Source organism: Protopterus annectens, chromosome 5.part0, assembly GCF_019279795.1.
Source record: "Protopterus annectens isolate FY-2018-M chromosome 5.part0, PAN1.0, whole genome shotgun sequence".
In the NCBI taxonomy this organism is placed as follows: Eukaryota; Metazoa; Chordata; order Ceratodontiformes; family Protopteridae; genus Protopterus; species Protopterus annectens.
The window spans coordinates 143,358,076-143,373,218 of NC_056735.1; the positions used below are offsets into that span (position 1 = coordinate 143,358,076).

The 15,143-nt window shown below is 37.7% G+C and overlaps 1 protein-coding gene across 1 annotated transcript in view; it reads left to right on the top strand.

The window, feature by feature from the left end:
- The window catches only part of CNGA3 (cyclic nucleotide gated channel subunit alpha 3), a 570,358-nt gene that overhangs the window by 436,914 nt on the left and 118,301 nt on the right, over positions 1-15,143 (top strand). The window contains exon 9 of the mRNA XM_044072170.1: positions 1,237-1,343. Coding sequence (XP_043928105.1) covers positions 1,237-1,343 — 107 coding nt within the window. The remainder of the gene's footprint in view (positions 1-1,236; positions 1,344-15,143) is intronic.

Consider the following 15,143-nt stretch of genomic DNA (forward strand, 5'->3'; position numbering starts at 1 on the left):
AAATTAGTAACAGTTTAAAATTAGTAACAGTTGAGTCTGCATGTCCTCCTTGTGGTCGAGTGAATTTTAAAGACATGCGGGTAGGTGTGTGCATGAGTCGGTGTGCTTTCTTTGAAGGTTGGGCACCAGGCTGGCAACTTGGCACCATAAAAATCCACTGACAATCATTAGTGGACCGGTGATCCGCTGTGGCGACCCCTAACCGGGAAAAGCCGAAAGGCATTACTTTTTAGTAACAGTTTATTGTGCTGGTTGTTTCTTAGAAAACATTTTATGTTTTGTATTTTTAATGTAACTAGGTTCGGGCATTCTTGTATTATTATGCATTACGCTTACTACATGCTGCTATATATTTTATGATACACATCTCAGCTTTTTTGAAAAACAGCACTATATGTTGTGTAATATTAAAAACAGTCTCTGTAACTGAATACTCCACACAGGTAATTGCGGGTGCCAGTCTTAGATGATTAGCTGACTTCCACCTTAGTATAGCACTTCTCCGTTATAGACATTGAATCAAAGGACTACAAAGTTGTAGGGCCTGAAGCAAACAAGATATTCCGATTGTGTGCACTTGTTTAACATTTGCAGTATATAAAACAACAAATGGGTTTGCAAATGTTTGGCATTACAAACTTACTATGAATTCATGAGATTTTGGGATAATGGCAGGATAGGAAATGGAGTCCAAAAAGAAACAAATATGCCTTCAAACTTCTGTTGCATACATGAGCCATTTACATGTTGTCACAGGTATGGAAATGAAAGGGAAGATAACCTGACATTCATCTGATTATTCTTGATAATAACCTCTGCACCTGATTTGTATTATATTATTTCATTTATTAACAAGGTAGGCTTCTAAGTGCCAGTACAATTTTGCTAGAGATGACCTGACAACATTGTCTGGTTAACTGACTTGCTGAGCTCCCTACAATATACTTGAAGAGAAGGAGGAAGTGAAAGTCAGGACTATAGAATGAAGCTCAGATATTAGCCTTAACACTTTGCAATGTCATGGCTGCTACAGTTGCAACCTCTGGCAGTAGGACAAAGGGTATAAAATCATTTCTAGCAGGTATAGTATAACGAGATTGAGGGGGAGAGTCTAAACAGGTCACCTATGAAATGTTAATAAAGCAAATGTGTTTTAAGATTTTGAGGAATAACTTTGCCGTTCATAATGGACCACTTAACTACCAACTGCATTATTTTAATTTTGTTTGTGTTTAGATCCTGTTTTGATGAACTTCAAACAAAGCATGGTTACCTGTGGTTATGCCTGGACTGTGCAGCAGATGTCATCTATGTACTAGACACTGTTGTGAGATTTAGAACAGGTGAGTCAAAGGAAAATTTCATAATCACTGAATAAGGTGGATCCATGGTACAGAATGCTAAAAGTCCTATCTGTGACACCGATGACCCAGTACAGATTAGTGACTGTGATGTTGGAGAAACCAGCATAGGAGAATGTGAAAGAACATAAGACACAGATAAAGGCATCCCAGGAGGAGAGAGAAGCCCACCCAAATCTTTCATTGGCACTCATTATAGGTTACAAACTTACTGAATAGACAAGTAAAGAAGCACAGGGTAAAGTGATATTAATTCCATTATTTGTAAACACAGTTGATTCTGCATTCAAAGCAAGTAACTTAAAAAGATGGCAGTCAGAACAATAAAAAACTTGGCTTTATTACCGGAGATCTTAGAAATGAACAAAATTGTTACGATCTCTATAAAAGAGGCTGGCTACCCATAAATCTTAGGCCCAACTTCTGCCGGACATTGTGGTTTGTAATCTAATCTACTTAGACTAGTACAAATTCTCAGACCTGTCTTACAAAGCCAGTGCATGGTCCCCATCATTCTTTCTCTAGCACTTCAAAAAAAAACGTTTTTCTATTCTGAGTCAGCTGGCCCCACACTTTAGAACTCATATCCATCATCATTTTACCAACTGTTACATTTATTAATAAAGAAAATCCTTTCTTTGCTTCACAAAAAAGCAACCCAGAAATGTTCAGATGGGAGTTTCCTTTTTTTTTTCAATAATCATTTTTATTGTTTTGCCAAACCATTATACATTTCACACACTATTTACATTATGTACAATATTGCTTCCAATGTTTTAGTTCCATTTTGAATTTCCCTATAATACATTAAGAATAAATATCATTTTAACCAAGTACAGGAAATTAAAATCACAAAAAATTTAACATAAAAGCATCTACAATAGACAATTATAAACCAACTCAAGCCAATAATTTGTATTATTTCTACATTTTCTATCTAATCCAAGAATGTGTTGGTACACATACAGAATGTCCTGACGGAAAGTGGATAGGAACCGCCACAAAATAATATTAAAGATTTCTTCCCAAATTTTTGTGCTGTTTATACTTTTATTATTATTTCTAATTAACAATTTGTGCGCTAATATATGCTTAATCGCTAACAGCCTGAAATTTTGCCACGACACCTGTGCTGGGTTCAACCAATTTGTGGCTATATATAATTTCATTAGTAAACTAATATTCATAATTACAATCTTTTTGTTTTGTCCAAATTCTCCGTGGAATATGTAAAATCAGAAATTCCCAGGAGAGTGTTGAGTTTTGGTAACCCATTTTTGTAGTTGTAACTTTAAAGAATTCCATAATTTATAAATGCACTTGCAACTCCAGAACATGTGTAACAGGTCTGCTGTCTGATCTATACACTGTGGACATGTAGGTGACTTTTTTGAATCAAATTTATGAAGTGTAAGATGGGTATAATATGCATTGTTAAATATCATCAATTGAGTAAAGACCAGTTTTTGAAGTGATAATGGATTTTAATGTTAAGTTAAACGCCTCTACTATTTTACTGTCATCTAGGGATGGCAATTTCTCTCTCCAGTATTTGGATAACAGAATATGATTATTATATTTTCTCTCTTTTGCCATTGTATACGCTGAGGATATATATTTTCTATCTTGTTGCAATGCTTCCCACAGATGACCTGAAATAACTAGTTCCTCTTTTTTTATTTCAGAACTGGTAAAATAATTTATGGCCAAATCTTTTAACTGCCTCATTATAATTAAATAAGAGATGGGAAGATTCATCTCTTTTAAGATATCATGTACCGCTACTCCTAGGAAGGGGTATAAATCCCTTACAGTTAATTCCTTAATAAATGGATATTTCTTTAAGTCTATCAGTTGATTACCAATAGTTATATTAGGATTTCCATCAAACGGTTGAAACATCATCATATATTTTAAAAGGTTCAAGGAGGCAAACAGAGTTTGAGTCGCCACTGCCCATACCTTGATGTGTTCCATTAACTCATATTTACTCAATGTTTTTATATTCAAAAATGGTACAGCTTTAACATTAATTCTCTTCCCTTTTATATGTTTATAATTTAGCAGTACCCATTTGGGTATCCATTTTCTATTTTCACTATCCAAGTAAGACACCCTTAAAATCCTATTGGCCTGAATCACTGTATAATACATCTCAAAATCTGGTAAATACAACCCCCCCCTCGTTTTAGGAGCCATCAGTTTTTCATAGGATATTCTCGTTTTTCTGGGTTCCCACAGAAATTTCCCTAGTCCTATCTGAAATTGCTTGAAAAAGGATTTTGTGATTTTAAGTTGTGCTGCTCTAAAAATATATAGCATTCTGGGGAGAACGTTCATTTTTATTATCGCTGCTCTTGCCATCATCGGTAGCTTCAACTTACTCCATCTTTTTAAATCCATTGTTATTTGGTCTCCAGTTGCCTTAATATTGTTGATAAAAAATTCTCTATTTTCAGTTGAAAAGTCAATCCCCAAATATTTTATTCTTACTTCTGTCCTTATTCGTCCTATCAATGGTAGCATTGAAAAAGGTGTAGGTGTCTTTAGAGGGAATATTTTGTTTTTTTTTTAAATTTAGTTTTAATTAGAAATTCTCTCAAAGTTTTGTATTGCTGTTAGTATTTTTTCCGTATCTGACACCGGTGTGGTACTGTATATATTTAGATCATCTGCAAAAGCAGCCATCCTAACCTTTATCCCAAGAAGTGCAGGAAAGTTATAAAAAACATTTTGCTTCATATGAAGAAACAAAGGCTCCAAATACAGATTAAACAGTATGGGAGATAATGGGCATCCCTGTCGAGTTCCGTTTTTAATTTCAATCCTTTTGGAACATTCATGATTTATATATAAACTAGTGTATGCATTCTTGTATAAATTTCTTAACATAGAAATAAAAAGCTGAGGTATATTGAAATATGATAATGTTTCAAATAAATAAGCCAAATTAACTCTATCGAATGCTTTTTGAGCATCAATTATTAAAGCATATATGTTCATATTTTTATACTTTGCATAAGATATTAAAGTATGAAGAGTTAATGTATTGTCTGTAGTCTGTCTCCCATCTATAAACCCCGCCTGTTCTTCTGATATTATCAAGTTTATTATTTTTTTAATCTACTAGCTAGAATAGATGTCATGATTTTCATATCAATATTCAACAATGATATGGGCCTATAATTGTCTGGATTTTTGGGATCACTATTCTCTTTCAATAACAGAATTGTTCTTGATGCATTAAAATGAAGATCATTGCTGCCATTCAAAATGATATAATTAAAGGTCTGTGAAAGTACGGTGCTCAGAATCCCACTAAAAGATTTATAAAATTCAGAGGTCATACCATCTGGTCCTGGGGCTTTATGTGGCTTTAGTTTCTTAATTGCCTCTAGAACTTCATCAACTGTAATCAATGCAGTCAATTCTCCCTGAGAATCCTCGTCAATCTTGGGAAAATTAATTTTCTGTAAGAACTCTTTTCTCTCTTCATCATGCCCATGAGTTTGTTGCTCACCATATATCTGATTAAAAATTGATTCAAAAATCTTCATGACATCTGACTTATCAGTATATAACGTATTATTATGATTTATTTCGGTAATTAATCGTGTCGATTTTGTCTGATTAATAATGCAGGCTAATGCTTTCGAGGGAGTTTGAATGTGATTTGCATATTTAACTAAACTTCTTTGTTCGTACAGTGTCAATTTTCTGTTATGCATAAGAAACAGCTCTTTCTGACATCTTAACAACTCAGTTTATGTTTGCTCAGTGTAGTTACTCATCAGCTCCTGGTCTAATAATTGTACTTTAGTTTCCAGATCCAGTTGTTCTTTATTTTGGAGTTTTTTATAATAAGTGGCTTTCTGAATAAATAATCCTCTTAACAAAGTTTTAGTTGTAGCCCATTCTATATCTAATGGATGTTCATTACGGGGTATATTGTATACTAATTGTTTAAGTATCTCCTTAACTTCCTTTACTATATCTTCTTTGGTTAATAGGTATGGGTTTAAGGACCAATTATATCCACCATGATTTTTAGTATTCAAAATATCGGTCTTTAAAGTTAAAGTTATTTTAGAGTGGTCTGAGAGCTGTCTAGCTTGATTAGAAACCCTAGGGTCAAGTGAAATGAACACTTCTGGAATTAAAAAAAAATCAATTCTTGACCACATTTTATGGCAGCTAGAATAGAAAGTAAAGTTTTCTGCCTTTGCTTGTATGTGTTTGTGTTTAAAAGGGTCATATAGTTTGAAATCCGTTCTCAGTTCTTTCAACGCTACCATTGCCTGCTTATTAAAAGCAGTCAAGCTCCCAACTTATCAGTTTTAGAATCTTGGTAAGCATTCCAATCCCCCCATCACTATGTAACAGTTGTTATATGACTGTAGAATAGAGTAAATTGAAGCTATATAATGATGTTGGTTCACATTTGGGGCATAAACACATAAAAGTACTATCGGCTTATCGAAACTTTCAGTTTTGAGAACCACCAAACACCATCTGCCTTCTTTATCTATTTTGTCCTCCAAAATTTCTCCTTGAAACTGATTCTTGATTATAATTGCCACCCCAGCACTATTCGTAGTCCCTTCCGCCTTTACAACCTTCCTAATCCATTTCTTGTCCTTCATTGTTTCCCATTGGTCATTAGTCAAATGTGTTTCTTGTAATAGAATAAAACCTGCTTTTGATTTAAAAAACAAATGCAGAAACAGCTTTCTTTTTTTCATGTTCTGGAGTCCTTTAACATTCCAGGAATCTATTATCCACATTCTAAACTATGAATTGATGAATAATGGTATCTATTTTTGTTTTCCACCTTAAATTGACAAGTGTTGGTATTACGTGAATTTTTTGGAAGCAAAACAGCCATCCCATCCCTACCCAGTGCCTATCCACTATTCCTCCGGACCAGGATGAACATAGGTTTTTCACATTGGATAACATTTCCCAAGTAGCTAAACTACTAATTCTATTAACTAACAATAAAATAGCATGCAAAAAACCTACACCAACTATATCTATGTCTACAAAGTCTAACCCAGACATTCCCTACTAAACACCACACTCAAGTAACTACAGCTCTGAACATTTCCCTAATATTCATGTAAACTAATTGTACCTGACATGTCAAATAATTCACTTTTAACAAACTTTAAATACAGCAATAATATGTTAGCATTATAATTACTTGTTCCAAAACCTTTTAACTAACAGTTCACCTAATAAGCACACAGTTATTATACATTTGTTTAAAACAAGCCATTATTTAGGTCAGCTATTTATCTTCAAAACATTCCTACAATATTGCATTTAATTTTTATAGATCATTACAGTTAGACATCACCTATATTACACAACTACTACTACTGTTTGCTAATTATACTATATGTATATATATATATATATATATATATATATATATATTTCTTTTTTCTGTTCTCCCCCTTCCCCAAACTGAACACAGTTAAAAGATACTTATTTATTCACTTATTTACTCACTAAATAAAACACAGTAAGTTACAAAACAAGCCTGCAAAGGAGAGAAAAAAAAAGAAAAGAGAAAAAAATAACACAAAAAATAGACTGCATTACCTGGATTTACCACTAAGCCATAGACTCTTATACAGCAACAGCCAAACCATACATTTTTGTCCATACAAGACACATTTTACCTTATTGATCGTTTCTCAGTCATTTTAGCACCAAAAAAGTCCCAAAAAGTTTCATTTTGATTTACAGCAGCTCTTCTTGCTTCCCAGCAGTTGCAGCAGTCCAGGCAGTTCAATTTTCGAATTTTCGCGCTCGCGACGGGGGAACCCAGATGGGAGTTTCCTGATTATCTCTCCCCAAGGTTAATTTGCTCTAATCCAGATGAGTCTGATGTTAGGTCAGCATCCACTTTGAATCATACAGTGTTATGCTGAATCTTTGTTTTCTTGGCACAAAATTTTCTGTTACAAATAAGATTTCAATAGATAAACTAAAAGATTCAATGCTATTAGCAAGCAATAAAATGGCAGCAATAGAAATAAAATGTTACAGTGTATATATAGAATGTTTCATGTTCTTGTATTTTCAATAAAAGTAGGTAATGACTGAACAAATGGTTCTAGCAATGTAGCTTACATACTTACTACAGTAAACTCTCAGTTAACCAGAACTCAAGCAACCAGCAAAAAAAAATATTGAAGAAATACAGTACAATTTTCATGTGTTGCACTTTCTGTTTTCACCTGCAGAAATATACCTTATGTTTTTAGAGTTTTAGACTTTTAAAAAGGAAGATAGGAATACATTCCCTCTCTCCCCAACCTGAGAACAAGTCAATCCAAACAAATAGTATAGGGTACAGCATTAGTCAGGCCTATTTTTAATAGAAACTCTCAAGCAACCAGAAAGTACACTTATCCGGCATCTACCAATCCCCATGGGTGCCAGTTAACTGAGAGCTTACTGCAAATACATTAAATAAAATAACATTCTAACAGGTTGTTTTTGCCATGGCAGCAAGCATTGCCAGGGCAATGTTCATACCTGTGACAATAAATAATGAAGTCAGCCATGATCAGGATTCTTTTTAAAATCAATTATTCTGCAGGAAAACTATACAAACTGCTTTTCAGCAAGAACAAGTTCATTCTTGATAAGCTGAGGTGGGATATAATATTTGTGACAACAATATTCTGTACCTGCTGATATTTATTAGTACCTATGTGGTGCTAAACTTTCACAAATCGTCATATTTTGGAAAGTGTACAACCTAAACACATATTGTTAGAATACTTTTATTAATCAGACATAAGTTTTCACATGACAGGAAGAAAATACTCTCTGAGTGCATGTTTATTGAGATATATACAGAAATATGAAAACATATCCTTAATTGTATAATAACAAATATAAATAACCTTGAATATCCCTCAAAATGTGCAACCTTCACTGCAAATATCGGTAGCAGTTTTCTTCAATAACAACTAAGATTTTCCTTGATGCATTGCAATAGTTTAAGTCACTTGTTAGTATTACGTACATATGGAAATGCTACTTATTTTTATAATTATACAAAGGATCATAGGAAATTACTAGGCTATCGAACTGGAGGGCATTTTAAGCATAGCCATTTTCATCCCAATGTAATACCATAGAAATGCTAGTCAATAACCAAGATTGCATTTAGTGATGACTGCCCATGTCCAGAAGGGTTGTGGGGTCTATCCCTGGTAAGAATTTACTGTGCTCCATCCACTCATCCAGGTTCCTCTTGAACAGTGTCATAGAGGTGCTCTGTTCCACTTGAATTTATAGCCTGTTTGATAGATGTGGCAGTCGCTGGGAGATAAATCTGTCCCTCCAGCATGTCCTATTTAAGTTGCAGACCATATTTAGGTCCCTGGAATGGGTACCCTAGTCCCGTTTGATTTTCAGATATGCAGCACGTTCATTAGGTTTGGGTCTTGGATTGCTCTGTAGGCCAGGTATAAGTCTCCCCTAAGAAGTCTATACAATACAGAGTGTAGTGACAGGGACCTACGTCTGGCTGTGTAAGGCACATGCTGGGAGTTAATACCCATAATGCCTTATAACATCTGTTACTTGCTAATGCAACATCTCCAGTTTTTTTTTCTGCGTTTTTTTTTTTTTTTTTTTTTATGTTCGAACATCCTAATGTCGAACATTTGGTCTCGACCATGTAATGTTCGACATTTTGGATGTTCGAACATTTAACATAGACCCGTTAACTGGAAGTTTACAAAAAAGACATTATAGGCTTAAATGAGTTAAAGTGTGCTTATGTGACTAGTATCTACCTTAAAGAAAAAAAGTTCAGATTTAAGGCTGGATTCAATAAAGCCTACATAGCTTGCTAAATCTGTGTGTGTGTGTGTGTGAGGAGGTGCTCTGCGCACACCATACAGCACTGTGGAATGCTAATTACAGCACAAGCAGCTGAATTCTATGCTAATTAACCATTCCACAATGGAGGACCTGTTCAACAAACTATAAAGCAATCATACACACTCAGTGCAGGTTTTGGCTTTGAATTCCAAAACCTATAGGGATACAGCCACGAAAACTACTCTACACAGAAAGAATGTTACGGGGCTGCTGTACTTCTGCATGTGTATGTGCAACAGGCTCAAGTCGATGCTGCTGTTGCTGCTGCCAAAAGACCTTGCCCAAGAAGGAGAAGGGGTTTAGAACCCCATTTAACTTTTCATGACCTGCATAAGGTGGAAATTGTAGAATGCTACAGGGTGGATAAAGACACATTACAGGAGCTCTGCAACCTCTGTCATCCTCAACTGCAAACAAGGGCAAACTGAGGGGAAGAACCAATACTTGTGGAAAGTAAGGTATGTATAGCACTTAAAATATTATCTACAGGACCTTCCAGAGACCGACAAGGGATATGCTGGGGGTGTCACAGGCATCAGTATCTGGGATCCTCCATCAATTCCTAAGTGCTACGCTACAACAAGCCAATGACTACATACATTTTCCCCATACAGCTGAGAACAGAGCTACAGCTATGCAGGATTTCTACCCTGTAGCACACTTCCCTGAAGTCCTGGATGCCATAGACTGCCTGAGTTTGGAAATCAAAGCACCACCTGGGAACAGGGAAGGGTGCATATAAACATAAAGGGCTTCCACTCCATTAACTGCAAGGTCATGTGTAACACTAAGGAACTCATCCTGAATGTGTGTGCTGGCAACCCCAATAGTTACCATGACTCCCATATCTGACACAACTCTCAACACCTATACAAATGTATAGACTCGGCTGTACCTGAACGGATCAAAATAAAGTCCTCACAAAAAAGCAAGCACCCTTGTGGACATCAAGCATAAATAGGTTATATAAGAAGAGGAAGAAACTAATGTCTAAGAGCAAGAGGGAACTGACTCAATGGAGGAAGGACACCCTCCACAGCTTGAACAAGCAAATTAGATATCTTGTACAGTCCTCTAAAGCCAATTACAAAGCTAAACTAGCATCCCTAGCTAAGGGTAATCACAAGGCATTCTTTAGCTATGTCAGAAATCTAAAAGGGAAGGCCCAGCTTTGTGCCAAGTTAGTAGTGGATGGTACCACTCATACTGACCCTGAGGACATTGCCAACCTGCTAGTAGACAGATTTGGTGCAAATGTCTCCCCCCTGTCCCCACCAGACATACCTCAAAGCATACCTGTCACCAGTCCTCTACCTAGTATCTCCAAAGAGCAGGTCATAACTGCACTCTCCATGGCCAAAAATACAGCCTCTATGAGACTGGATAACATCCCAGGCTGCATACTAAATGGTCTCAAACAGGGTCTAGTGGAACCACTTGTCACTCTCTTCAACCACAGTCTAAGTACTGGCTTTGTTCCAGCAGAGTGGAAAACAGAAACAGTAATTCCCTTGCACAAAGGCGGTCCATCAGCCGAGCCTGGGAACTATTAACCCATAAGCCTAACCAACCTTATCTGCAAGGCCATGGAGAGAATTATCATGGACATTATCAACAAAACCATAGGTGACCTTCAAACTCTTTACCTGACACAATTTGGATTCATTAAGGTTAGATCATGCTTATTAAACCTGGTGAACCTCTTTGAGAATGTCATCAAAGCCCTGGATGAAGGCAATACTCTACATACAGCCTATCTTAACTTAGCCAAGGCTTTTGACACAATCCTCAATCAAGCATCATTGAGAAACTCACCCAGCTAGAAATTAACTCATATGTCACTAGATGGGTAGCTAACTGGCTCACTGACAGAACGTATACAGTCAAAGTTGGGGATTCCACCTCTACCAGCAGACCAGTTGCCAGTGGTGTACCGCAAGGATCTGTGCTGGGTCCCCTATTGTTTGGAATCTATTTCTCAGATGTTCAGGTGAAAATAGATGACCTGTGGCTTATCAAGTTCGCCGATGGTTGCAAACTGGGTGCAATCATTGAGTCCCGCAATGGTGCTACGATACTACAAAAAGGGCTTACACAGGCAAATGATTGGTGCTAAAGCCATGGACTTAAACTAAATGCAAAAAAATGAGCTATCATCTATTTTGGTAAAGGGGAAGTCCCTGCAAATTACAATATTAACAATACCCCCTTAGCTCAAACCCTGTGGTAAGAGTTTGGGAACACAGGTTGATAGCAACCTTAACTTTAATCACCATGTGTCCACAGTAGTAAGGAAGGCCTTCTATGTTGCACATTTCATAAGTAAGGGCATCGCATCCAGAGCTAAGGATGTTATAACTCCTCTGTACTCATCTTTCATCAGACCACTAATAGAGTGCAACGCTCTCTTCTGTATGTACCTTACCAGACACCTGCAGCCGGTTTCTCACCAAGAAAATTCAAGGCCTTCAATGACAGACAGAAGGCCCAGTTACTGTATTCTTTATCTTATAGGCTGCTGAAAGGCGATTTGTGCCTGGCCTACAGAGCAGTCACAGACCCTGGCCTAATTGAAATGCTGCACATCTGCAAGTCAAATGGGACAAGATTCACTCACTCCAGGGATCTTAACCTAGCCTGTGACACTAACAGGACATGCTGGAGAGACAGATATGTCTCTCAGAGATTGCCACTCCATTGGAACAAACTCCCAGTTCATATAAAGCAGAGCTCTTCAATGACCCTAATTAAGTGTAACTTAGACAACTGGATGGGAGACTAAATTTATTTTATTTATTTATTTATTTACATTTGGTAACTAGGTATTGTCCAACTGGGCAAGAAACAAAGCCTGTTTTCAGTGGAAACCCGGGGGTGTCGCCTATGTCTCTCTAGGATAAGGGCAGTCAATGATGATCATAGACTCGTACTGCAAATATAGACCTTACAACTTGGCCAATAAGGGAACAAGGGTATAAGATAGCTAGGCTTATAAAGGCCCTTGGGTCAATAGCCTATTAACCTCCTATGAACCTATGACTCTATGAATTTTATCAGAGGTTTTCTAGGAGGGAAATTCCACAAAATCATTTACTGGGTGATGCAGGATATGCACATGAACAGTGGCTGATGACACCCATCAGAAATGCACACACACCCACTGAAGAATGTTATAATGTGGTACACGTTCAAACAAGAAATATCATAGAGCATGTGTTTGGGCTGATAAAGTCATGGTTTCAGTGTACAGATACATCAGGGGGAGCCCTGCAGTACAGTCTCTGTACTTGTGTTGACATTTCACTGTCTGCGCTATCCCTCACAGTATTATCCTAAGAAAATAGCTTCAACAGGAACACTAAGGGGAAGGGGCACACATCCCACCACTAAGGTTACCACACCCACACTTAGGTGAGGAGTCAGAGGGGGGAACTATAGGCATGCAAAATATACCCTCACCCTGGCCAAGAGGCAATGGATGGTACATATGGACACCAAGTAAGGGAATACAGCTTTCATCCTATACACATACATACAGTAAAATTGATTCTGGTCAATGTTCACAACCTTTACTTACCCATAAAATGGCTGTGCACTGCTAACATCACACAGAGTCAGCCCTGAATTAAAACGCATGTAACTGCCAGACTATCAAGGTAAATGTTGAACCTGCAAAGAGCAAATAAATGGCTAAGACTGCAAATGAATGGCAGACACTTGCATACTGTTACTTGTTAATGTACCTAAGTAGAAGGGGGATTTAAACAGCAATGACATCAATATGTGACAGCACTGACTTATGTCAATAGATGTGTTCTGTATCAACTAATCGGCCTCATACATCAAAGATACACACATTACAAAAACCCGTAAGAAAGCAGTACAATTTTCAAAAGAGCATTGCAAACACATATATATCAAACACTCAAGTCAGCTATGCCCCTGGGCATCAGACAAAAGATTTATGTATCCCTGAATCCAAAAGATAGAATCAAGGGTATGGCACATTTATTGTCATGTGCACAGGGTGTTGTTTGGGGGGTGCAGGAGGCCAAGGCTGACACAAGCAGAAATTCAGATAAATTATCAAATGGCCACTGAGACAGAATGAGCTGTAAGCCTCACAAATAACCCATGTACCAGTTATGTGTGTCTGTATGGGCACTCAAGGTGAAACATGTATGTGAGTGTCTGCAAGAACACAGCCAAGCTATGTGCTAGCTCTACATCCTGGCATGTCAAACATGTGTGAGCTGTGCATGGTAGAGATAACAGTTCGTTGTCATCACCCCAGACAGCAAGAATTGGTTCTGCCAGGAGTTGCACTGGCATGTCCATGCCCATGGTCAGATCTGCTGCTGCTACCTGGGCTGAACATGACTGATGTCTGCTGGATGAGCGCTTCTCATGAGTACATCCAGGACAACAACCCCATGGCCTACCATGTCTCGGTGTGGACACCTCAATCATTGATGGAGCAGTGGAAGTAGTGCCACCATAAGAGCATGATCAGGCACTGCCATGTTTTCTAACATCAGATGATGATGCTGGCCTACGTTCATATGGATGCTGCCCCCCTCCTAACAGACATCCCATCACAGAAATTGCCCATTCTACTGTGTCATTCACCCAAACCATTGAATCGGCCACATGGTGGAGGCAGTCATGCATATCAGTCTGTGCCACATCTACAACCCTACACGTGTCCTCAGAGGCCCTAGTGGAATGTGCTTGCACCTCCATGGTGGCCTTAAACATACGAGTGGCACGTAATGATACACCAGGATCAGGTGGAGTGTGGACAGCAGGCCTCTCCCAAGCATCCCTAAAAACTCTCCTACATGGCACCTCATCCACACATAGGCTACAGCCAAAGTCAGCTTGCACTGAAGCTACTGTAAACATACTACCCTGATAAAGTGTTTCACCCTCCACCTATCCAACATCTGAGGGCTCAGTGGAATAGCTATGTGTAGGGCTACAGATTTTGCCTGAGGGAAATATAGGGGCTGGCTGAATGTCAACGTCAGTACCAGATTCAACCTCTGCACCCCCTGACTGTGCCTCAGAGGCTACTGATACTCTGACATCAGGTGGTGGGAGTCCTACACTTCAACTATCAGGCTCACCTGTGATAATAAGCAACAAACGAAGAAAGAAATGAATACTATACTAAATATTTAAAATAATTTATATGATAACAAACTAACACTGGTCACACTATTGCAGATGGCACAGCAATACACACACTTATTCAACCACCTCATACATACAGATAAATGCATGTATCTGGCAAATGGTCATCTATAATTAAAGAAAACTGTTTGACTTAACACATGCAGATGACTCCATACTTGGTAAAAAAGATGATCCTGGAAGAAATAAAGCAAGGTAAGGAAGCAAATTAAACATCAAAATTGCAATAACACAGGGAGACAGTGAATACACAGTTTTGCCTATATGTCCATTAATAATAGTTTTAACTGAAACGTGGCTGGCACGTCCACCCATAGCCCATGTGTAATGAAAAAGTGGTAAGTCTATTAATTTAACAATAGCTTCATAAAAATATACACATGAAGAGTTACTTATTTTTTTATAGTTTACTATACAAGAAAATCTTAAAACTTGCCATATGTAAGCTTATCTGGATGCTCCTCCTGGCATATATTTGTCCTTCCAGACACATCAGCACTGACATCAGTCACATGTTAGTGAACAGTTTCCCCTGAGCTCTCTGTACAATAAACAGGAAATCTTCATTTGGTGTCAGTGGTGGCTTGGTAGCAGGCTTCACCCCTTTAGTCAGCTGTTCACAGGCAACTGCAGCTGCTCTCCTCTGGGCTGATGAACTCATATCAGTGGCCTTAT